The 23620-nt window shown below is 35.9% G+C and overlaps 1 protein-coding gene across 1 annotated transcript; it reads left to right on the top strand.

Moving 5' to 3' along the window:
- Window positions 1–21634, top strand: LOC110102856 (non-specific lipid-transfer protein-like protein At5g64080). Its single transcript, XM_020831344.2, has 3 exons — window positions 1–459; window positions 573–605; window positions 21231–21634. Exons 1-3 carry the CDS (start codon window positions 90–92, stop codon window positions 21389–21391), a joined length of 564 nt encoding a protein of 187 aa, XP_020687003.2. The 5' UTR covers window positions 1–89; the 3' UTR covers window positions 21392–21634.
- Window positions 21635–23620: the final 1986 nt, after the last annotated feature.

Genomic DNA, 23620 nt, shown 5'->3' with positions numbered 1-23620 from the left:
CCCTAAACCAGGAGGGTCTCCCATCATCTATCTCTTCCTTTCGTTCTATAATAATACCTCTCCATCTTAAACTTATTTACAACCCAACGATGGAAACATCAGGAACTCTGATTATTTTCTCCCATGTCTTGTTCATACTCCTCTTGGGCAGCGCTTGGGCAGAGACTGAGAGGTCTGTTGCGGCGCCTTCACCTTCCTCGTCTCTTCCACCAGCGGATTGCATGTCCGAGCTGTTGAGTCTCTCTGTCTGCCTGCCTTATGTGCAGGCGGGAAGCACTGTGGCAAAGCCGGATGCCTCCTGTTGTTCGCCTCTAAAGAAGGTGGTGAAGGAGAAGCCAGCGTGCCTTTGCCAGTCCTTCGGCTCCAGCTCTACATTTGGCATCAGCCTTAACATAACTAAAGCCCTCTCTCTCCCTTCTGCTTGTAGTTTAAAAACTCCCTCTGTTCCCAAGTGCAAGTGTGAGCTTTTCTTCTCTTTTGCTTCAAATTTTGTTCTGAAGTGATATTTTTTGCCCCCCCCCCCCCCCCCCCTCTCTCTCTCTGTGTTTTTCTCATATTTTTCTGTGTTGCAGTGCCTGTGGCTGGTGCGCCTTTGGGAGCTCCTGGTATGCTATCCATTTACTCTCTCGCACTCCTATTCATAAATTATTTTTTTCGGTTTGGTTATATCTGGATTTGTATTTGTTTGTTTGAATGTATACTGGATTTTAAATCTCAAACTTGCATGGTTTGCTTTAAAGAAAATTAAGTGATGGAAAGCTGAGCATAAAAAGATGTGCACAGTCCATATTTTATATTTTTCTTTATAGACGAGAGCAGGATTAAGAAAAAAATAAGCACCACAGAGGGAAAAATAATCAGTATTTCCTAATTCTTTTTCATGAGGTCACTGGTTATTAATTAGAAAGAGAAAAAAGAAATTTATATAAAAAATTAAAGCAATGAATGATATTTTTTTAATATTTATTGAATTTCTCTCTCTCTATTTATCACTGAATAGTATTTTCTCAAAAGAATAGGCCTCATTATCTTCTTTATTATTTAGAGTATTTTTTGGGAATAAAAAAACCTGTCCTACGAAAGTTATCAGGAATAATAATAGACCTTTGCATCATTCAATGAAAGGTTAGCAGTGGACAACGGTAAATGTTAATTAATTGGGTACGTTTGTACTGCTTCAATGTTTTTTTTTTATAAATTTGATGAAAAATTCATTTAATTTTTTTCTAAGCAAAGGCACTATGTTTTAATTTTTAAATTTTTTGGATTATATTTTATGAATGGTAATCGTAAAATATATAATTTGAATTTAAGATTTAAAAATAGTAATATTCTTTAATATACCATGGAATGTTTCACATTTTATGAATAATTTATCTGCTTCTCTTTTATACAAATTGAATAGAATGCCCTATTGAACCGAGTTGTGGTTGGTTGAAGATGAAAAATCTTTCTAGTCAATTGGCCTTCAAATTACCTAAACACTCCACCCCAAAAAAATGTATACCCTATTTTATTTATAAATAAGTACATATAGGACATATTAATCTTAGACTTATATATTAGGTCTTTTTTTTTCCTCTTGATGCTAGGTCCTCTTACTTTTATGTTGGAGTTTTTGAAAAAATGATACAATTCAAATATTTCCTAAGATTTTTATATGTCAAATAAGCTCAAGCTTTTAACAATAAAAGCTAGTTATAATTGCCTATTATATCACTTAATTAGATCACCAAAACTTCTAATTTCTAAATCATGAAAATTCAAACACATGATCGACTTACTAGATCGGGTCCAAACCAACATAGAGCACTATAACAATAGGTGTTACACTCATTAACCAAATTTATAAAATATTCATGATGATGTTGAACATATTCCATTTTACTAGCAGGGGGAGTAATAATAAATTGTTTCTTGGATAGCCATGTGAATGTCATATCATCCAATTAGAAAATAATAATATATTTCTTTTTGGATAATCATGTGAATGCCATATCACCCAATTAGAAAATAAATCATGTGGTACTTTTCTTATCATCAATATCTCCATTCCAATCATTGTCAAGAACAACATTTAAAAATAATCGAATGAAGTATATGATAGTCCATTGTAGACTATGTAACTGGGATAAAATGGAAAATCCCCTTAGTAGTTTTAAATGCATTAGCTTTGGCTCTTTCATATGTCAATTAACCAATTTAACTCCATGAAGAATATCAAGCTTTGTGCATAGCAAACTTTATTTCAAGCTTTTTCATAGAGTATGATCCATCATTTTGCCTTCATATTTTGATAACCCCACTCCACAATCAACATTAGTGCTAATTAGATTGCAGCATCATGCATGGAAGTTTTGGAGAACATCCATTACATAAGCTTCTTGTGACATAAAATATCTTCTTTCTCTTACTTCACTTCCAAATTGAGGAAGTAACTGATGGGACTCATCAGAGAATGCTACATCGGTTTAATTTTTCTGTTCATGCATTTTTCCTTGTGTTTTCTACTTTTCAAACTGTCTTATATAAGGTGTATGTGGCCGAATAGGTGAGGGATATTTTTAGGTTTGATTCTAATTATCCTTGTGGTTGAGTTGAACAAATGTTACAGACCCTTTTGGGTTGCCAATTCAAGTTTACTGATGAAGATGGTCGTCTATTGAAATTAAGCAGAATCCTTATGCTATGTTCAAGGGCAGAGTTGTATAGTGATATTATCTCTAGTGCTGCAAGCAAATCAAATGTTTGATGAATCATTCGACGAGCTACTCATTGCTCGGTTCGATAAAAAATTATTTGTGATCATTTAATTAACTAAATAAATAAACTTGAATAATATTTTAAATATTCTATCCTTAAATAAACAAGCTTGAACACTAATGTGTTTGACTCATTTATGTTTATGAACAACATCATTTAAAACTCGTGAACAATCATGACATTAATCTCGATAAGAAGCTTGATTCCTGTTCTATTCAGAACTCGTGAATAAGCTTGATAAAAACTTAATTTATATTTGATTATAAAATTGATAAATATATTTAATATAAAAATTTTATATTTATTATAACATAATGATATAACTATTATTAAATATTTATTATAACATAATGATTATATCCGCCAGTAATAGTTATATCCTAAACTTTTTTGCTTAGGTTAAGCCGGAAGTTTACGAAGTATCTATCCGACGGTAATTACCGACGGATAAAATGCCATAGGTTTGCCGTAAATAAGCTACGGCTTGTTTCCGGCGAATAATGCGCGTCGGAAAACGCCGGCGTATATGACGCCGTAAGCTGCGCTGAAAATTTCCGGCGTACAAAAAAACGCATGCATGATCGCACCGATTGGTTGTATCGTCGTTTCCGTCGTATTTCTGACGCAAAATCCGCCGGAAACCTGTAGCATTGACAAAAAAAGTGCCTTCCCAGCCAACAATTGCATTTCCACACCTGCAAACATAATCAAATACATATCCAGAACACAGCTATACACATTACAGATATAAAGAACTTCAACATATACTCAAAAACATAAATATCCATTAAAACAAATTGTTCAGTAGCATCAACCAATTAAAAACATCACATATTCACAGAAATAAACAAGTTCATATGACTAAACTAAACTACTCTGACTCCTCAGCTGGAGCTACCTCTTTTCCACTCATCCGCTCTCTCATTTTGCGCATTTCATCCAACAACTGATTGTGTTGCTCCTACATCTGCATTTGAACCTGTGCTTGCAACTGAGCTTGCCAATCAGCTTGTGATTTCCTTACTTGTTCTAGCTCTGCTTGAAGGACACTTATTTGTTGAGTATGTAAGGACTCATGTGAACTGGATGAGAAGCTGGATGCAGTAGAGGAGGTCATCCCCTCGTATGCTTGAGCTTGCGAACCTAAACCATAAACTCTGCCATGTTGCATTCCTTCGACGGCCTGCGACCAGATGCGATACTCAGAAAACTCCACAGAGCTGCCAGAAGAGCCCTCACCTGATGCGGCATGACTCTCTCGAAGCCGTGTATACTCCTCCTGTGAAAGTAGAATATAAATATATATAATTAAACTAAAAATAAAAATTATTAAACACATATATATACTTACATGGGCTTTTCTTGCTCTCTCATCAATCCATTGTTGATTCTCCTGTCGCTTATGAGTGTGACTATGCATACCTTTTGTAAATGTGTATTGAGAACATCTATGACAAAAGTAAAAAGATATGGTGATTTGTAGAAAATTATGATCAATTTGTATCCTATCTCAAAGGGTCAATCCATTCATCCACCGAAGCATCTCATTCTATTGACTCGATCGCAAAAAGTCACAATCTCATCTTTAGGTCAATTGCTACTAAAATTATACTTCGTATATTTAGTTTTAAACTCTAAAGTTGACCTCCATAATTCAAGTTTATCTTAAACTCCCTCTCTAATCTTATCAACAATAAGAATATCATTAGCAAAAAGAATACATAAAGGTACATCCTCTTGCAAATGCCTATTGAGAATGTTCATGACTAAAGCAAAAAAGATTTAGCCTTGAGGCAGATCCTTTATGTAATCCAGATATAATAGAAAAATACTTGGTCAAACCACCTTGTGTTTGAACACAAGTAATACCTCATGCATATATATCTTTAATGTTTTGAATACAAACATTATTAACTCCTTTTTTTCAAGAAGTCTCTATAGAACATCTCTTGAAACTTTATCATATGCTTTATCTAAATCAATAAATATCAAATGCAGATCATCCTTATTCCCTTTATATTTCTCCATCCAAACCTTTCAATAAATGTATAACTTCCATAGTAGACCTACCCGGCATGAATTCAAATTGATTTTGAAAAGTTTTGAAACAAAGAAACATTGAATTTAAGCGTTATTAACAATTTTTTTTGCAAGAACTCTCAATAGTAGTCCTCTTGAAACTTTATCATATGCTTTGTTTAAATCTACAAAAATACATATGTAGATCCTCCTTACTCTCTTCATATTTGTCCATCAAACCTCTCAAAAATGTATGGCTTCCATAATAGATCTCTCGGCATGAATCCTAACAAATTACACGAAAAAAAAACTTACAATCAACGGGCAATCGACGGGAGGCGGAAGGCGGAAACTCAAGGCTGGAAATGGAGCTCTCGCCGGCGAGGAAGGCTATGATCGTCGGCGACGTCCGGTGACCGTCAAGAGAGCTCGGTGACCTCGATCTATGGCGAGCGATGGTGGGCGACGAGGGAAACTGTAACATCAAAATCTGCTCCAGGATCGTCCGGGCCGATCTGGATCGTCCTGGGATGATCAGTGCAATTTTTGTTCCAGTTTTTTGTCCAGAAGATACAGGAAAATTTCCTGTATGGATCGTCCAGGCCGATCTGGGATCGTCCTGGGACGATCAGTGTATGACAAAAGTCAGAGAGCAAATCGTCCTGGAAATTAATTATCGTCCTGAGAAATCGTCCCAGGCCGATTGGATTTTGTTCTGATCGGCCAGGACGATCGTGCGATCGACCCGGCCGATCGGTGTATTTTAAAGCTGAAATCAGCTCATTTTGAAGAGAGAGAAATCAAAAATAAATATCTGAAATATTTTGAGGAGAGAGAAAGTCGAGGGCTAAATTGGAAAAGCTGATTTTCGGGCGACGTCGGGCCGTTTTTCGTTCCACAAGACAGTTCAGTAAAGTGTTGTATGCAAGTTAAGGCACATTCCGCCTTTCTCAATTTTCAGAACGGTGCAATTTGAACGACTTTTCTGTCCGGATTTTGTTTTTGTTAGCGAATTTCGCCCGTATTTTCCGATTGGTTCAGTTTTTACCGCGTAACTTTTGGTATGTTTTTGAGGTGCCGAGTGTGCACATTTTGATTATTTTATGGAGAATTTTGACCGGGTAATTTTGATTTCGCGGTGTTTTCTTTTGACTACAATTTTTGACGATGTCTAAAAATGTTGTGGCAGTAGAATAAAAGTCTTGCAATGTCGTTGTGAACATTCTGTGATAATTTAGTAATTTGTGATTTTTAGAAAATTTTGTGTAAATTTCGTATACTGCCGTTATGCTGCCGGATTTTCGTATGAATTCTGAAATTGTCCGGATTTGTTCTGAAATGAATTGATATGATTGTGTGCTATAAAAAGGGAGTTATAAGGGGTCAGGATCCTGTGAGATCCTGTCTGTGTCAGGGAAAATCTGAAATGAGCTCTGAAATCTGTTTCTGAATACAAGTTTCAGATCCGATGATAAGTTCTGTTCTGGTGCTATAAGCACATCTGTTCTGGTGCCATGAGCACAAAGGGAGGCATAAGGGGTCAGAATCCGAGAGATTCTGTCAGTGTCTGGGAAGGGAGGCATAAGAGGCCAGAATCCGTTGAGATTCTGTCAGGGTCAGGGAATCTGTTCTGACTTCTGATATGTTCTGAATGGATGATTTCTGATTTCTTATTTCTTATTTCTGATTTGTATTCTGATTCTGATTCTGATTCTGTCTGTTCTGATATGATTTGATTCTGATTTCCGTACGATTCTGTCTAACCTGATATGATTTACTCTGATATCTGATTTCTGTACGTTCTGTCAGCTCTGATGTGATGTATTTCTGCTATAATCTGATTGATCTGATCTGTACGATTCTGATTCTGTTCTGATATACGATTCTGTTCCAATTTCTGTTCGGATTTCTGTCTGATGTGTTTGATGTAGACTCTGAGGATTTTGATTGGAGATTTGATGTCTTGCTGAGCTGTTGTAGCTCATCCTTATTTTCTGCGTGGTTTTCAGGTTCTGGGAAGGGGAATGAAGTCCAGGTGTAGAGTTCAGAGTCTGATCCAGTATAGGTATTTTTTGCTCTTTTGATTTTTTGTACAGTCATGGCTTTTCTGTTGTCTTTTTTTTATGTCTGAAAGCCATGAGCTGTATTTATGCATGATTCTTTTAAGAAAGAAAAATAAAGATGATCTGTTCCGCTGCATTTGATGTTTATAGTAGCTCTGTGTGTCTGTTTCTGTGTGTAATGTTTGGAAGAAAGTTCTGAAACAAATTCCAAAGCCAGATCCTGGAATTAGTTCAGTTAGTCCGAATGTTCAGGCACTCACGACCCGATGCGAGCGGGACCCGTCCCGGTCGGGTTGGGTCGTGACAAGCCTTTTCGGTGGTATCAGAGCAATGGTTTTGGAATTTGGTTGGATTGTAAAACAGAGCTATATGAAGTGATCTGAGTCTGTCTGGGGTAGTTTTGATTTGTCCGGATTTTTTTTGTGTTGTTTTTGTGATTAGTTTTCTGGATTTTCTGGATTTTCTATATGGATCTGCCAGACCCTGATATGACAGACGGTCAGAGTGCCAGTCAGGCAGCACCAGTGGGTAGTACAGCCCCAGTGGTTGGTGCAGATACGCTTTTTCAGTTTGCTATTTTGGTTGCTCAGATGATGAGTGAGACACACAGTAGAGCCTCTACTGTTCGATTTGAGGATATTGATAGACATCTTCAGTTGTTTTTGAGATTGAAGCTACCAAGATTTGAGGGCGCTGTTGAGCCCAGAGCAGCTGAGGAGTGGCTGAGGAGGTTAGGGAAGACTTTTGACTGCATGCAGTGTCCGTCAGACAGGAAGGTCCCTTTAGTTGTTTTTCTGTTGGATGGGGAAGCTGAGCACTAGTGGGTAGGCCAGTAGGAGGCCAAGTTTCAGGGCAGATTGAACTCTTTGATTACTTGGGAAGAGTTTACTGAGGCGTTCCGAGATTGGTTTGTTCCCCCATCTGCCGTGCAGCAGATGCAGGAGAGTTTTCTGAGACTGGTTCAGGGGAGCAAGACAGTGATGCAGTATGAGGCAGTGTTTACTGCCTTAGCCCGATATGCTCCGCAGCTGGTGAGTACTTCTGCTGCGAAGTGCTACCGTTTTCTGAGGGGACTACGAGACAGTCTGAGGCAGCCCCTGGTACCCTTTCACATTTCTGATTTCTCTGAGCTTGTGGAGAGAGCTCGTCTGATAGAGAACGATCTGATGGCTACTCAGCAGCGGTGGACTGCGAGTAGGAAGAGGTTTGGGGGTGATGCGAGCAGTAGTTCCTCTGGCAAGAGGAGATTTGTTCCTGGTTCTGGAGACTCCAGCAGGAGTGGACAGTCAGGATTTTCTGGTACTGCTACGCCCAGTACGATCAGTTCTGGATCTGTTAGTGGGGCACCTGTGTGCCAGAGCTGTGGACGATGACACTTTGGCCAGTGCTACAGGATGACTGGTCAGTGTTTCAGATGTGGTCAGCCAGGACATCGGATTGCAGAGTGGCCACAGGCTGGATTTGATCGACGATCCGATTTCCGATCTGAGAGTTTTGTTAGACCTGCCAGTTCAGCAGGAAGACCGAGGACTGTTCCACCACGCCCTGTTTTTGAGGGATTTTCTAGTAGAGGTGGTGGTTCGAGTTCTGTGCCACGGAGACCACCTACTGCTAGTCAGAGGGAGCCGAGTAGTTCTGTTGCTTCAGCTCCAGCTCCAGTTCAGCCACGAGTGTACAGTCTGAGTCAGCAGGAGGCTCGAGATGCTCCGGATGTGGTGACAGGTACGATTCATATTTCTGATCAACCCTGTCTTGTTTTGTTTGATTCTGGAGCCAGTCACTCGTTTTTGTCCGAGCGTTGTTTTGATGCTTTGCATCTGGATTCAGTTTTGCTTCCGGTTTCTCTTTCTGTGATTTTGAAAAGTTTTGAAACAAAGAAACATTGAATTTAAGCGTTATTAACAATTTTTTTTTTACAAGAACTCTCAATAGTAGTCCTCTTGAAATTTTATCATATGCTTTGTTTAAATCTACAAAAATACATATGTAGATCCTCCTTACTCTCTCCATATTTGTCCATCAAACCTCTCAAAAATGTATGGCTTCCATAATAGATCTACTCGACATGAATCCTAACAAATAACACGAAAAAAAAAACTTACAATCAATGGGCAATCGATGGGAGGCGGAATGCGGAAACTCACGGTTGGAAATGGAGCTCTCGCCGGCGAGGAAGGTTATGATCGTCGGCGACGTCCGGTGACCGTCAAGAGAGCTCGGTGACCTCGATCTACGGCGAGCGACGGTGGGCGACGAGGGAAACAATGCAGATGTGAGAGAAACGAACGAATGAAGTGAGCAGCTAGAGGGGCTCGGGTTTGGAAATAGGGCTTTCGCCGGCGGATTTTCCGGTGTCCCAGATGCCGGAAACCATTCCGGTGCATTCTGCGCTGGTTTTAAGTCGTTGAGTTTAAAAACGCCGGCGTATTATCCGCTGATAACTGCGCCGGCTATTTTCCGCCGTAAAGTGCGCCGAAACTAGTAAAATGCTGGTATATTCCGACGTTTGTTCCGGCGCATTAGACGTCGGAAATGTTCCGGCGCCATATGCGCCGGGAAAAATGCCGTAAACTTTCTTTCGCACTATGCGCTGTATTTATCGACGCAAATTTTTCCGTCGAAAAATCCGACGGTAATCGCGTGTTTTCCCGTAGTGGAATAAGCTGATAATAAATGAACTCAAACATGAACACTCACATACTCAGCTCGACTTGGTTCGTTTGCAGCCCTAATTGTCTCGCTCCTATTTGGCAAGTGATGTTGTTTCATTAGATGTTACTAGAGTCGGTTTTTCTTAGGACATGCCAGCGTTATGATGCCTTGACATGCTGATGGAAGTTCAATGCCGAGATGATTTGGCTCAATTCTTGGTTTTTTTAGTGACGCATTCTACCTATTTGTATTTCCCCAATATTCTACTTCAAGTGCAATTAGTGGTCACTTTAAACTTCTCTTACTCGACGAATTTCTTTTTAAAGGCCTGCAAATGGATCTTCTTTTCCCTCCACGAAAACCGTCTTTGAAGACCTTTCCCCAAAGTCTCTCGCCTCTTTATTTGTCATTGTTCATATAATGAACTTATACGTATAAGTTAATTAATTGTCAAGACTCCATATCCTTCTAGTCTTCAACCTCTTACTAAGCGCTGCATCCAATGAAAGCAGACTTCTTTTTCACGACCGTCTTCCCAAATCTTAACTCCTCCTTTGTTGATTGACTGACCAAGACTCACTTGAAATAGTATGATGCATTTTGTAGACTCAGTTCAAGCACAGAGCTTCAAACTCAGCTTAAGTGTTTGAAAGCAAGCTCAATTCATCTTCTTGGTTCCTTTGCATTTTGGAGAATCTCCTATGCTTGCATGGAGTTGGTAGCCACAACAACTTCTAAAACACCAACATATCTATCGATTGATTGATGTATTAAGTATAAGACTTTTTTTATCCTTCTCAATCTCTAGGCGAGTATCTCTTTGTTGAGTAGTGAGGTGGCTTTCTTGTGGCCTTGTGTATCCTTCATCCGTATCTTCCCAAATGTCTTTAGATCCAAGCAAAACTTTCATTTGGATTCTTCAAATCTCATAATAAGAATTGGTGAGATAGAAAATGGTGCTTGTATAAGTTTGTTATTCGTGGCCCTATTTCTGATGCACTTTGATAAAAAAATAGGAGAAAGACAATACCTAACACAATAAATGATGAAATGAACTAAAATTTTGAGTAGTTTTTAGTGTAAATTAGTTTGATTTATCATTCTAAATGATCTCATGGGTATATATAGGTTCCGTGGAGAATTCTATCAATAATGCAACTTAAATGAAAAGTAATGATATAATTATTCTAGCCACATTTGAAAATTGGTATTGACTATTGGCATGCTCATTACTTTTAAGTATATCTCATTTATGTACAATCATATTTTAAAAAAGTCATAAAATAACTATTTGATGTTTAGACTTTTAACTCTAAACATCCTATGCAACTTTGAGAATTCTTAAGATATAATTAGGTTCAATTTGTAACAGTTCTTGATTAAGACTTCGATTGGGATGACTTTCATACTGCTTCTTAAAGTAGCTTTTTAGTAAAAAAAATTAATTTTGTTCTAGAAAAATGTTTTAAGAAATAGTAAAAAAATCATCCCAAACAGAGCCTAAATAATACAATACATCCATATGTCTGAATTGATGGGATGTTGGGCAATCATTGTCCAAATTTTTTATAATGCAAGAATTAAGGCATGTGTTGCAATCCATCTTCAAGGTCAGCATCAATCAACTTGGGATGTTCCACGCTAAACGAAATAAATGTGAATGATCTCTATTCATATTTCTTTAGGTTTCTCTTCTTTTGTCAATTCCCTTATACTAATACCTACCACCTCAATTGGCATCTTTTTTATCTTCCTTATTTTCATTTTTTTGAAGTTTTGAGTCCATATTTAATTACTTATCTTTAATAAGTCTATCTTCAATCATTTCACTAATATAATTATTTGTTAGTTTATCTTTCTTGCTTTTAGGTTAACAGAAATTCTTTCTTTTATTTATAAGATTCATTTAACATTAAACTGGACAATATTTTTACTGTTCTTCCTATTAATTTTTTCATATAAATTACTTTGTCCAGCCAAAACAAAAAGAAGAAAACTTGTAAGAAGATCAAATCAAATTTTTAAACAAGTAAAAAAAAGAGCATTCCTCTGTTTCCTGCTCTCCTCTTGTAAGCAAAAGCTTTTCCTCTTCTGCACCCCTTTTTTTTTGTATTATTGTCCATCGGTAGTAACCATGATTTGGACCACCTCTTATTCGGGAAGTAAGGACCACTGAGAAGTTTCACGGTCACGGAGCTACAGAGCTGCTTTCAAACTTGCCGTGCATAGGACACGGAGGGGCAGCTGGCGCTCCTTCAACTTTATTCAAGTTTTTTTTTTGGGACATTTAGGTCAATTAAGGCAAACTCACACACACAACGCATACACATGGACTCTAACCTTGGACCTCTTAGTTATAAGCCTAAGCTCTCAACCAATAGGCCAAGGGGAGTTGTGTACTTTATTCAAGTTTTTGTTTGAACATGGAACAATGCAATTTGATGTTGGTGGGGCTTTGACTACTAATCAAAAGGTCTTGACTTAAGTTTGCATGTGAAATATGTGTGCGAGTCTGATTTAATGGCTCAAATGTCCAATAAAAAAAGTTGAACAATAATTTAAAAAAGGAGATAAATATTAAATTAATTTAAAAATTGAGTATTTATAAAATAAATTCATTTAAATTAAATTATTTGAAACAATTAAAATTTTAAATTTGTGGATAAGAGAAATTTTTTAAATAATTATATATGTGATATAAATTTATTTCATGTAAAATAAAAATAGTAGAGAATGAAATTTATCTTAAATATAAATAAATTTATCAAATATTTCATTGGCATTAGAAGTTCTATTTAAAATTAAGGGCATGATTAATTGTGTAATTACATAACCAAAAATTTGTGCATAATTTATTTATTTATTTTTTAAATTATAAGAGTATCATTTGTCGATAGTCTTTATAATTAAATATTAATGTGCTATTATTTTATTTCACATTGTTGTAGGATTTGGTGATCTTGGCGTGTATTGATAGTCATTTTAATTGTTTTCGGAGGCTATGATGAAATATTTTTTCTTCCTGATTTAAATTTTTTTAATGATATTCTTCATCTTTGTCTAGCTTGAGGATTGTTACTAACAAATATGATTGTCAGCTTAAGAAGGAAAGAATATAAATAAAAGAAGGTACCTCCAGTATAGATTGTAGTTTTGAATTGGACATTATTGTGTAATTATTGGAAGGAAATTGATTTTTGGGAATGGATTGACCATCTTATTGTTGATCCCATTTCTATTAAATGATGACCATTGATGGTGAGGTTAAGTTTGCACCTAGCGGATTTTATCACATGGTAAGATGGTCTGATTTAATCTCATCTTCAATCTTGTCTGTGTGTTATGTGAATGTTTCTTAGTGCATTATATTTTGTAATTTAAAATAATTTTCGACCTCTACGTTGAATGAATTGATGACAAGTATCACCCTGCTTATGTCTTGTCCACTGTTGCCAAAGAATGATCAGAATAAATACTCCATTTGATTAAATTCCTTTCCCTGTACTTATATCATGAGCATTTTGGTTTCGTAAACATCAAATTAAGCATGACTGATTACTGCATAGCAACCTAACCTTCATCAGATCCTTTGCTTTCACCATTAGGGAGCCAGCTTTTGTCCATATCTAGCTCTTTTATAGTACTCATTGCTTCCTATGAAAACCCTTCCAACAAATGTCTTCCTAACACTTTCAAATTGAGTGGCAAAATTCATCATCATATCTTCAAGTCTCAATTTTTAACTATCAACGATGGCAAAATCGTTTAGCACTGGTAGAAGATCTCGTTGATGTGAGGCCGATTATGTGGATAATACATTTGATCAACCACCCTAAGAGTCATATCCGTGCATTGCTCACTTGCGGGGGTCACATCTAAGTGCGCATTCAGATAGAATACTTAACTATCACTTTAATATTAAATAAAACTTAATTTAACATGCAAATAGTTTGTAACAAAGGTATAATATTGAAAGTTGCTAGTCACCTACTAATGCTAAGATAGTGACTGCTAGTGTCCAAGATTCATCCTTGCCGTTGTGTTGGTGCGCAAGCCTTCAGCATTTATGAGCAATCTGTTTGGATCATCATCTATTAATAGCATGATCGAGCATTAGTCCATGCAAAAAAATACATTTCACCTACCTATAGGAGAGACGACGATCACTTTCAAAGATGTTGGGATTATTCTTGGTGTACAAGTGGATAGAGAAGTGCTGGTTTACCACAATATTGTGGATGCAGCTCTACGTGGCTAATATGGCCGAATTATTTTGATGAGCTCCTCAGCGCTTTATTATCATCCAACTAATATTAGCATCACATCAAAGCTCAATATGGGTTAGACTCGTACACAAATTTGCTTGCCTTTGTATTGATTGAAATGGATTTTTGTTAGGGGCTCTTATATGAATATATTGGACATTTAGTTTGTTCCATGCAATTGGTCCATATATTCTATTGATTTTATGATTTTTTTTAACGCCTGATACATCAGGCTTTGAAATATATTTACACTATTTGTCTTTGTTAGAAGAATTATAAAATTTTTCAACATAGTGGGTGCTACAATACTATCACATTTGTACAGAGAGCTTAAACTACAACTCCCGGTAAAATAAATATGGCAACATGTTTGCATTTGTCATAAGTTTGGACTTGGGAGTGGCTGCATGTAAGGTTTTTAACTTTACATGTATCATACACCAACGACCTATCAAAAAAATCACTTGATTATTGGTAAATATAATTATTTATTTATACAATTCAATTTGATTACTAAAAATATCTCATAAAAAGTTATAGACAAAATAAACAAGGGATCAAGGAGGTAACAACAAATTATGCAAAATTTTATTATTATAAAATTGATGGTCTCAAAGATAGCCAAGTGTAATTAGTGAAATATAGGACTGTGTTTTTTCTACAATTTAATTTTTACAAAAAAATTGATTATATCGAGCTACTATTTTTGGTTATATTGACCCCTTACATAGTACTTTTGATGTTTTTTTACCGCAAATTTGTGTGTCAGGTGTTAGAGTGTCTGGATCATGTGTGTTGCTCATATAATAGAAGCATGTTAAGTGTTACATTTTTTATCGTGTTATTAGGCATATTGATAGTCAACTACACATAGATCTTGAGCAGATGAATGTCAGCTTCAAGTGAGTGATGGTAGAGGCTAGGTGAATATTGATTGGCTTAATTATCATCGGTCGAGTCTAAAATTGCAGGATGGTTTTCATTGTAGAGCCTATAGTTATCGAGATAATAACATTTGCATAATTGCTTATTTTATGAGGTGGTATAAATTTTTGGCCTCACTATATCTACTTTAAGCTAAATATGAATCACGAATAAATTATTTTCATAGGATCAATAGAATGATTTTACGTAAGTAATTTGCTTTCTTATATTAATTGTATATTTCATTTTGGTATGACACGCATGACCTAATTATAATAAGATACAATTGATTGGACAAAAAGTTTATTTCGACCATTCTATGACAGCGATGAACGAGATATAAATGGGATGATGCTTGTCATCAATTCATTCAATATAAGAGTTTCAATAAATATGAAATATGGTGCACTGCGAAACTTTTCTAGAGCTCACAAATGATATTGGAGGTGAGACAGCTATTCTATTTAATTTTGCCACAAATCCTACTGAATGTAGGTTCATCAATAGAAGTTACACTTTTTACTTTAACTTAATCTAACAATTAATGATCATCATTTAATATGGGATGGGATCAACATCAAGTTAATCAAGTCATTCCACAACAGCCAATTTCCTTCCTATAATAGGAGGACCTTTTTTACACAGAGTCTTTCCTTCTTAATATTGGGAAAGTTTTTAGTCAACAATAATCCCCATATAGACAAGGCAAAGATGAAGATAAATGATATTATGAAAGAGAGGATCAAAACCAGGAAGAAGAATGAGTCCATCTTGGTCTCTAGGAAGAACTGAAGGGAGTAGATCAATCTACACCAATGCAACAACGTATATGAAGATAATAGTTCATCAATATTCTACAATAAAGATTATTGACAACTTGTTTATATAATTTAGAAGTTTCTTATTATGCACTGAAAATTACTGTGATATTTTCAAAATCTTTAACCCTAACTGTCTACTAGTTGGTCATCAGTTTTTATCTTAACATCATCATTCATAAATAAATCAGTTTCCAGGTGGATTGCAATAAATCATTAGGAGTCGTCACCCTTTGCTCGTCGATGTAATGCAGTCAATCATTTACAGGTTAATATCTAGGATTACACCAAACCTTTTATTTAAATAAAAGCCCGTTGGTCAACCCTCCTATACTATATACTTTCTTTTTAATAGCCAATACATAATAATTAAATTATTTGTAATTAGCCTTCTTTTTTTACGTGCAAATGTCATATTTATCATATATTAGTTGTATCATTACCTCTATGTAATATAATATTATGTTTGAAATGCTATAAAATACATAACAATTTATATTATATTCATTAGCTTTAGAAAATCATAACTGCTAATTTATCTTATAAAATTTAATAACATTATAATTAAAATGCTCATAAGAATCATATTTATCACATTCAAAATGTTACACGATGAAAGTTCATTAAATCAAAAGAAAATATATTTTATCGATTCGGGGGAGATTAACTCATCAAATACAAAACCACTGAAAACAAATTTAGGTTTTGGATTATCTACCTCGATTGTAATAAATCTCAAAACATAATCGATGGACAAAAATGACCCAAATGGCCTTCTCTCTCTTCTTTCTCTCCTCCTCTCCTCTTCATCTCCTTCTCTCTTTGTTTCCTTACTTGGCAACCCAAGCAATAGGGGGGAGAGGAGGATTGAGTGGAGAAATTTATATATATATAAAATATTTTTTTAGTGCTAAATGTTGTAACACTCCTAATTTGGAGCTGCATCGCTATATGCGGCTCCCAGAGTTACTATAAAACATATAGCTCAACACCATGGAAGCACTCCAACCCAAAATTTATATATTTTTTATTTTAAAACTATTTTCACAATTTCAGGTTATTAGACTCCAACCTCCCACTCAAATATGGTCATTGGATCACCATCACTTAACTATAGTCTTCCAACCACCGTTGCCCGACTATGATGCTCTGACCACTATCGCTCGACTATGGTGGTCTAACTACCATCTCTCGACTAGGTTCTCTGAGCACCATCGCCTGACTATAGTCCTTCGAATTTTTTTCGCCCATTGACATAGTCCTTGGATCATGGTCATCCGACTACAATCCTCAGACCACCGCTGCTAAACTAAGATCCTCTGACCTTCGTTTCCCAATTACGATTGTTCGACAACCATCTTTTAACTCCCATCGCTCGAGGTCAGCCTCGCTATAGTCCTTTGAACTTCATCGCTTGCCGACTACAATTCTTTGATCTCTCTCGCCCTTCGATTATATATTATAACCTCCGTGGCCTATTGGGTACATGAGATGATTTGAAAGTGAAAACAACACAATAAACTAGAAGTGCATGAACACAAAGATATGAGCTTTTTTTATTAATTCTTAAGCAATAATGTAAGATACAAGTGATATACTATTCGAGAGATAAACCGGCTCTCCCAATCATAGTTTAAAATTGTGCAATCCGAGGTGCGCCTCTGCGCAATTTGCTCCAAAATAGCCTTAAAGCCTAGGCAATTCTCAGGCATCATGAGGCGTACGCCTCTGATGGAGTGAGGCGCGCCTCACTAGTGTTATTGCGCAATTTCCTTTGAAGCGTACGCCTCTAATATGGTGGCCCACTTGCTTTAAAAACATCTAAATTCTTCCTTATACGCACTTACTCGACCAAAAACTCACTTACCTGACCGAGGACGTCAACCGAAGCTACGCAGGAAGTATGCAGACGCTCGATCCGGCTCTCCCGCACATTTTCGCCACCTCTCCCGCCGGCGCCGCCTCTCTCCGGTGAGTCCTTTGTTTCTGGCTTCCTCTCTACTTCACTTCTTCAAGTGTTCTTAAGGTTTTTTTTTTTAAAGTTTAGGGTTTGATTTTTCAACTTATAGGAAAGCTAGGGTCATAGTTCTCGGTACCGCTATGTACATGCTCAGTACTGCTAGGTACATGCTTGGTACCGCTAGGTACATGCTCAGTTCCATACAAAGGACTTATGAACTTTAAAAATAAGTAGAACTTCAAAATTACTTTTATAAATAAAATTTGTTCCAGGCAGGTCGAACCCCGTCAGGGGGCAGTGCCCCCTTGGACCCCCGACAGCCCGATATATTATTGTATTCATTATCTTTAGTAATAGTTGTTAGTGTTAGTCTGCTTCTTCATGAGTGCATGCTTTGATTGAGAGACATTGGACTCTATAGGAGAGGAGGAAGGGGTGAGAAATTTAAATGTGAATTCTTGTCTCTTGGACAATATTATTTCATACATATGCTTATTATTTTATGTTTTTGTATTTTATTTTGCATTTGTGCTTTAAGAAACATGATTAGGGGCAAGGAAAAGACAAATACGTCATTGCAGCATGACCCTTCTTGGAAATACAGTGTGCAAGTTGATGTAGGAGGCGGCGAGAAGATATATGCATATTTAAAATATAATTTTTGTGATAAGGTGGTGAAGGCAAGAGTAACTCGCATGAAGGAACACTTATCCGGTGGAGAAAAGTGAGTAACATTAATTGAAGATGATGAAGATATGATATTCATAGATATAATTGAAGAAGAAGATTCCCTTGAAGACCCATTTAGTGATATGATATGATTTGATTTAATATGTTATTTCTTATTTGTACTTTCGGAGTTTTGATAGACTTATATTTTGTGGTTATGTATTTTGGGATATGATTTTATTGCATCTATTTTTTTACTTTCCACTAATTTCACTCGTCATTTAGATGTTTTTATTGTATAATAGAATCTTACTATTATTTACTTGTTAAAACCCTTAAATTATAATTTACACAATTCTTCGTTCGTGAGGCTTACACCTCACACCGCCTCGAGGCTTACGCCTCGCCTCACGGACAAAAAATGCCTCGAGGTTTATTTACGCAATTTTAAACCTTGCTCCCAATCAACCTAAACGCCGTTAGGATGCCCTCAAGAAGAAAACTACAAAGAAAACATCCATAGCCCTTATAACAAAATAAATAGCCTTAAATAAGCTCTTCTTATTTCCCTCCCAAACAGCTTTACTATCTTAATTAATTCCCTCTCTTATTTTGAATTAAAATTGGAATTAAAATTGGAATTAAAATAATAATTAATTCCCTAAATGCCTTAATTAATTTCTCTCTCCTATTTCAATTCAAAATTAGAATTTTTTCCTTCAATTCTAACTAAAACTTTCCAAAATAACTTCCTCTTATCTCTCCTTTCATAATGATCTATAGCTTTGTTCGGCCCCACAAGGGGGTGCCAAAATCCCCCTTCATTCTATTGAGAGTTCGGCCCAACCCAAGGGTTGATTTGGTTGGGTTGGGCCAACCTCTTTGATCCTCTTCTCCCTTCGTATCAATACTTCCCCCTCAAAGATGCACCTTATCCTCAAGGTGGAAGGATGGGACAGTGGTTATGGCATTCTTCAGTTGTTCAGTCAGTGGCCATGCTTTCGTCCACTAGAACTGAGTTAGTTCTTTCCTTTGCAGACAAAGCCCCGTGTCATATGCTTCTTCTCATTCAATCCATTCACCATGAAATACATATCCACTTAGTAAACCCACCCAAAGGCATCTTTCCCTTCAAATATTGGCATCCTCAACTTCCTCACCCTAGGATCGTCATTGCCCTAATAGCTTCTTCCTCTAGTATAGTGGTTGTCATGATCCCTCAATTTCCCCCCGTTCATTGAGTGTGGATCTCCCACCTTTCTTCCATCCGTTCTAGCATGACCTGATCCATGGTTGAGCTTTTCCCCCACTATCTTTTTCGCACACTCCTGTTTCCTAAAATGCCTCCCATAATAGTCAACCACCCTACCACATCCACCACAAAATTCCCTCACTGTTGTCTCCCCTTCCGAAAACTCTGATCCACCCTTTATCGGAGCCCTAGGAGGTGACTCTTGATGGAAGAAATTTATCTCGTCGAACCCTTTCAATTCGATTTCCTTTCCCTTAGATTTGGCCAAGGGAATCTCAATTAAATATTGGGTAGGGTCAGCAATTGGGACCATCGATGGAGTTTTGGATCACATCTCCATAAGCTTTTTCATCATCTCCAGAATCTTCTTTCTGTTGGGTTCGACCCTATGAATCGTCAGTGAAGCTTTCAACTGTATCTCGATCATTTTCATCATATCTTCTAAGTTTTCAGTGTGGTTCTCTTTGGATGAGAGCCTTCCTTGCATGGATGAAAGCTTTCCTTTGATGGTTGAGAACTTCTCCACCAACCATATTTGATTTGCTCCACTTTGCCTCCCAACACATCCACCACCTTTGCCTCCTTAGGTCCCAAAAAGGTTAACTGATACCAATTTGATACGATTTCGAAGTGAAAACAGCACAATAAATAAGAAGTGCAGGAACAAAAAGATATGAGATATATATTTTTTAATACTTATAATAATGAAATATATATGGAATCTCTTATTTGAGAGGTAGATCGACACTCCCAATCAACCTAGACATTGCAACAAATAAATGAAACACTCATAACCCTCATAACAAAATAACTAGCTCTTCTTATTTCCCTCCCAAACAACTTTACTATCTTAATTAAATCCCTCTTATGTTGAATTAAAATTGGAATTAAAACAACATTAATTTTTCTCTCGTTCTGCTGAAAGTTCCGCCCAGCCCAAGGGCTGATTCGGCTCTTTCAGGATGGCTGGGTTGGACCAGCCTCTTTTCTCCCCTTCTCCCTTCGTATTTGTATGGTCCTCTGACCACCGTCGCCTGACTACGAGCCTCTAACCCCTATCGTCCAAACTACAGTCATCTAACCTTTATCATCGATCTGACTACAATCCTATGACCCCATTGCCCGAGTATGGTTCTTGTAACTAGTGGTTTTTGGCTACTCTTGACACTTATTGACTTTATCATCTGTCATCATCAATAATGCCAGTGATAGGCATCACTTATAAGATAGGTGGATGTCGTCAATATCAACTTTGACTCCAAACTTTTGCACTAGGATTTATGTTGGATTTTTGCCATAATGCTCTTCCAACTTCATCTTAGCAAGCATGTTCTTTACTGTGTATCTATGCTCTCTCTCGAGGAAGGGAAATATTTTAATCGATAACAAATAATTTTGGAATCATTTTAACTGGGACAAGTCCCATAATTTTTCATTTTCTTTGGTTTTCAAAGTAAAAACTCTGATGCAATTCTTGCACTTCTTTCTTATCTTTATGTAGATCTTCATGTAAAATTCGGATGTTAAACTCTATCATTCTATGGCTATGAATATCCCAGCACGCAACAACTATATTTTTATTTGGTGGTATCTCTTTATTATTTTTCAAAAGTGTTTATGATGAGAAGTAATTTTAAATAATTAGATATATTTTAATTTACTAAACATGTAAGAGTAGTAGTTTTAGGAAAATTATCATCCAACTTTTGTAAAAGAAACAAGATCATAATGCACATAATAATTTCAAAAAAGTTATTTTGTTTGGAACATTTCAATATTTTTGCGCAGTTTACCTAAGTGAACCTTACAATGATGCATTAAGCTAACCTTATTATTCCATGGCAGTTCATGCACCCACAACATCGCCGGAAATCACTCCAGCAGGTTCGTCCCAGGCGCCATCCCCATCTCTCACATCCTCAGCTGCCATCTTTCTTCCATCTCCATTCACTTTTCTCTTTCTGTCAATTTTACTTCTTTCAGTGTGTTCTTTCCTTAGTCTTTGAGGCGTAAGTGTTTTCCTTGCTTGCTTTGGCGTTGGACATCTTATCTGATTCGCTGCTTATATTGATAATGAATAATTTATGGTTATCTGCAAGAGCAAGCATGTTGATTTGATTTGCTATTTTTTCAGTGAATTAACGCTTTTAAAGTGAGAAAGCTAGGTAAAGTGGATCTTATTAATTATGCATGTAACGAACATTTTACTTTCATCTGAAACATAAAAAAGCTCTGCATGGATGAATGAATCCGAATCTTTTATTGAATGATAATAGAATGGTTCGGGCCATAACATAAGGCAATGACTTTCACAGATCTCTCTCTCAAAATCTATAGAGAGATCTGTTGCATGAGCAACCCCACTTTGTTCGACATGTGCTCTACAGGCCGCACTCTATTTTTTCTTCCCAACAAACCCTTTTTGTTTTCAATCAAAATTATCGCTTTGAACTTGTCTAAATGAAATGCTTCGCGACTTGTACTCTAATACTGATAGCAGAATGCGATATAATATTGGTAGAGAGAGAGATAGTATGTGACATGTTGGTAGAGAGAGTAGGAACTTTGATTATAAGCTAGAAATAGTTCATAAAAATTTTGTAATGTGAAATTTTTTTGGCAGTCAGAACTGCCATTGCAATTAAAAAAATGTTGCCCATTCTTCAAAGAAAAAAACATTCATGACAACTTCAAAAAGAATTTTAGGCCCAAATTCAAATTATAGTATTTAAAAGTAATTACGCATTCGAAAACATACAACCGAAGATGATGAAATTTCGACTGAACAAAAAATTTAGTTACAGTATTCAAGAAAGATATAACATAAATTTTAATCATATTTGAGCCAGCTGTAGCTAAACTTTAGCATTTTGCATTACATGTCAATAGCTATCTGATGGAAGAATGAATGGTTGGATCATTTCAGCTTTCAAACAATAAATGAACAGAGAAATTGAAGTATTCATTCACTACAAAATCTGCATTATAGTAAACATTCTAATTTGTCTCTTATAGAAACAAATAATCAACAAAGCTCTCTTTATAAAGCCAAATGAAACATTCAACAAGTTCATATTAGAGATCATATGTATTTGCACTTGTAGGACGATGCTATATTACAAAAATTCATTATGAAATGAAACAAAATTATTGAATGAAAATACCTATGAAAATATGTTCTTGTATCACGATAACACTAATGAAGATAATGAACTTTTTATTCATGTGATATATTACTATAAAAAACTTATTACATAGTTGGATCTTCAAGAAACTTTGTGGAGAACAAGCAAAATGATATGTCATCAAACACTTTTGTGGTTTGATCAAAAACATTAATTGTACCTCAAAGGAGCTTTTAAAATTTTTCTTGTTATACATTAGTTCTTGAGCTAATATTTGTATATGAATTGTCAAGCTTGGTAAAAATGAAAATCTATATCTTTTTCCTACTAGGAATTGAAGTTGTAGAGGGTGTTTGTTTCAAATGGCTACACTAGTTCATGTCGTCAAAATTTTGAGAAGAATATTTGAAGGAAGGTAAAGACTATTATGAATTTGAGTTCTTCTGGAGTTAAGACTATAATTAGCACAGAGAATTTTTAATGAAGACATATTATATATTTTTTAATCAAAAAGTAAAAATAAATCAGTAAGTTTAGTTGAAAATATAGAATCAAATAAAGACTATTATGAATTTGAGGTGGAGCCACCAACTAACAATCATAATTTTGAAATTCCACAACAATCTAGTGTTCCATAATTAGAAGTAGAAAACACAACTGAAAATAACAGTGATAATGTATTTTCATGTGATAGAGAAAAAAGAAACATTAAAACACTATTGAAATATGTTTATGTACATTTTCATAAATATGTGTTGTTATCAGCACTTGAATATGAAGATGATAGGTTGTTAGCTTGTAAGAATTGTTTAGTAATTCAAAAGCTTAAGCATGCTGTTAATTTTGAATTTTATATAAAGGACATAGGTGAAGCTAAGAAAATTCTTGAAATAAAAATCTTAAGAGATTGCAGGAAAAGACAATTGTGCATGTCTAAGAAAAGTTATCTTAAAAAGGTTCTTAAAAGATTTTTGATGTCAGATTCTAGAGCAGTTAGTTTGTGTCATAATTCAACTCGATCAGAATAAGTCTTATCATGTTCTGCTGCTAGGACAGACAAATCTTAATATCTAGTTTTGAAATATTTTTAATTTTCTTTCAATATTCATT

Source organism: Dendrobium catenatum, unplaced genomic scaffold (assembly GCF_001605985.2).
Source record: "Dendrobium catenatum unplaced genomic scaffold, ASM160598v2 fragScaff_scaffold_249, whole genome shotgun sequence".
Lineage (NCBI taxonomy): Eukaryota > Viridiplantae > Streptophyta > Magnoliopsida > Asparagales > Orchidaceae > Dendrobium > Dendrobium catenatum.
This window is presented reverse-complemented; position numbering and strand designations above follow the sequence as displayed.

Coding starts and splice junctions, on each gene's coding strand:
- LOC110102856 (XM_020831344.2), top strand. CDS start 90: ATGGAAACATCAGGAACTCTGATTATTTTCTCCCATGTCTTGTTCATA. Junction 460..572: donor CTCTGTTCCCAAGTGCAAGT/GTGAGCTTTTCT, acceptor TCTGTGTTGCAG/TGCCTGTGGCTGGTGCGCCT. Junction 606..21,230: donor TGCGCCTTTGGGAGCTCCTG/GTATGCTATCCA, acceptor ATTCCATGGCAG/TTCATGCACCCACAACATCG.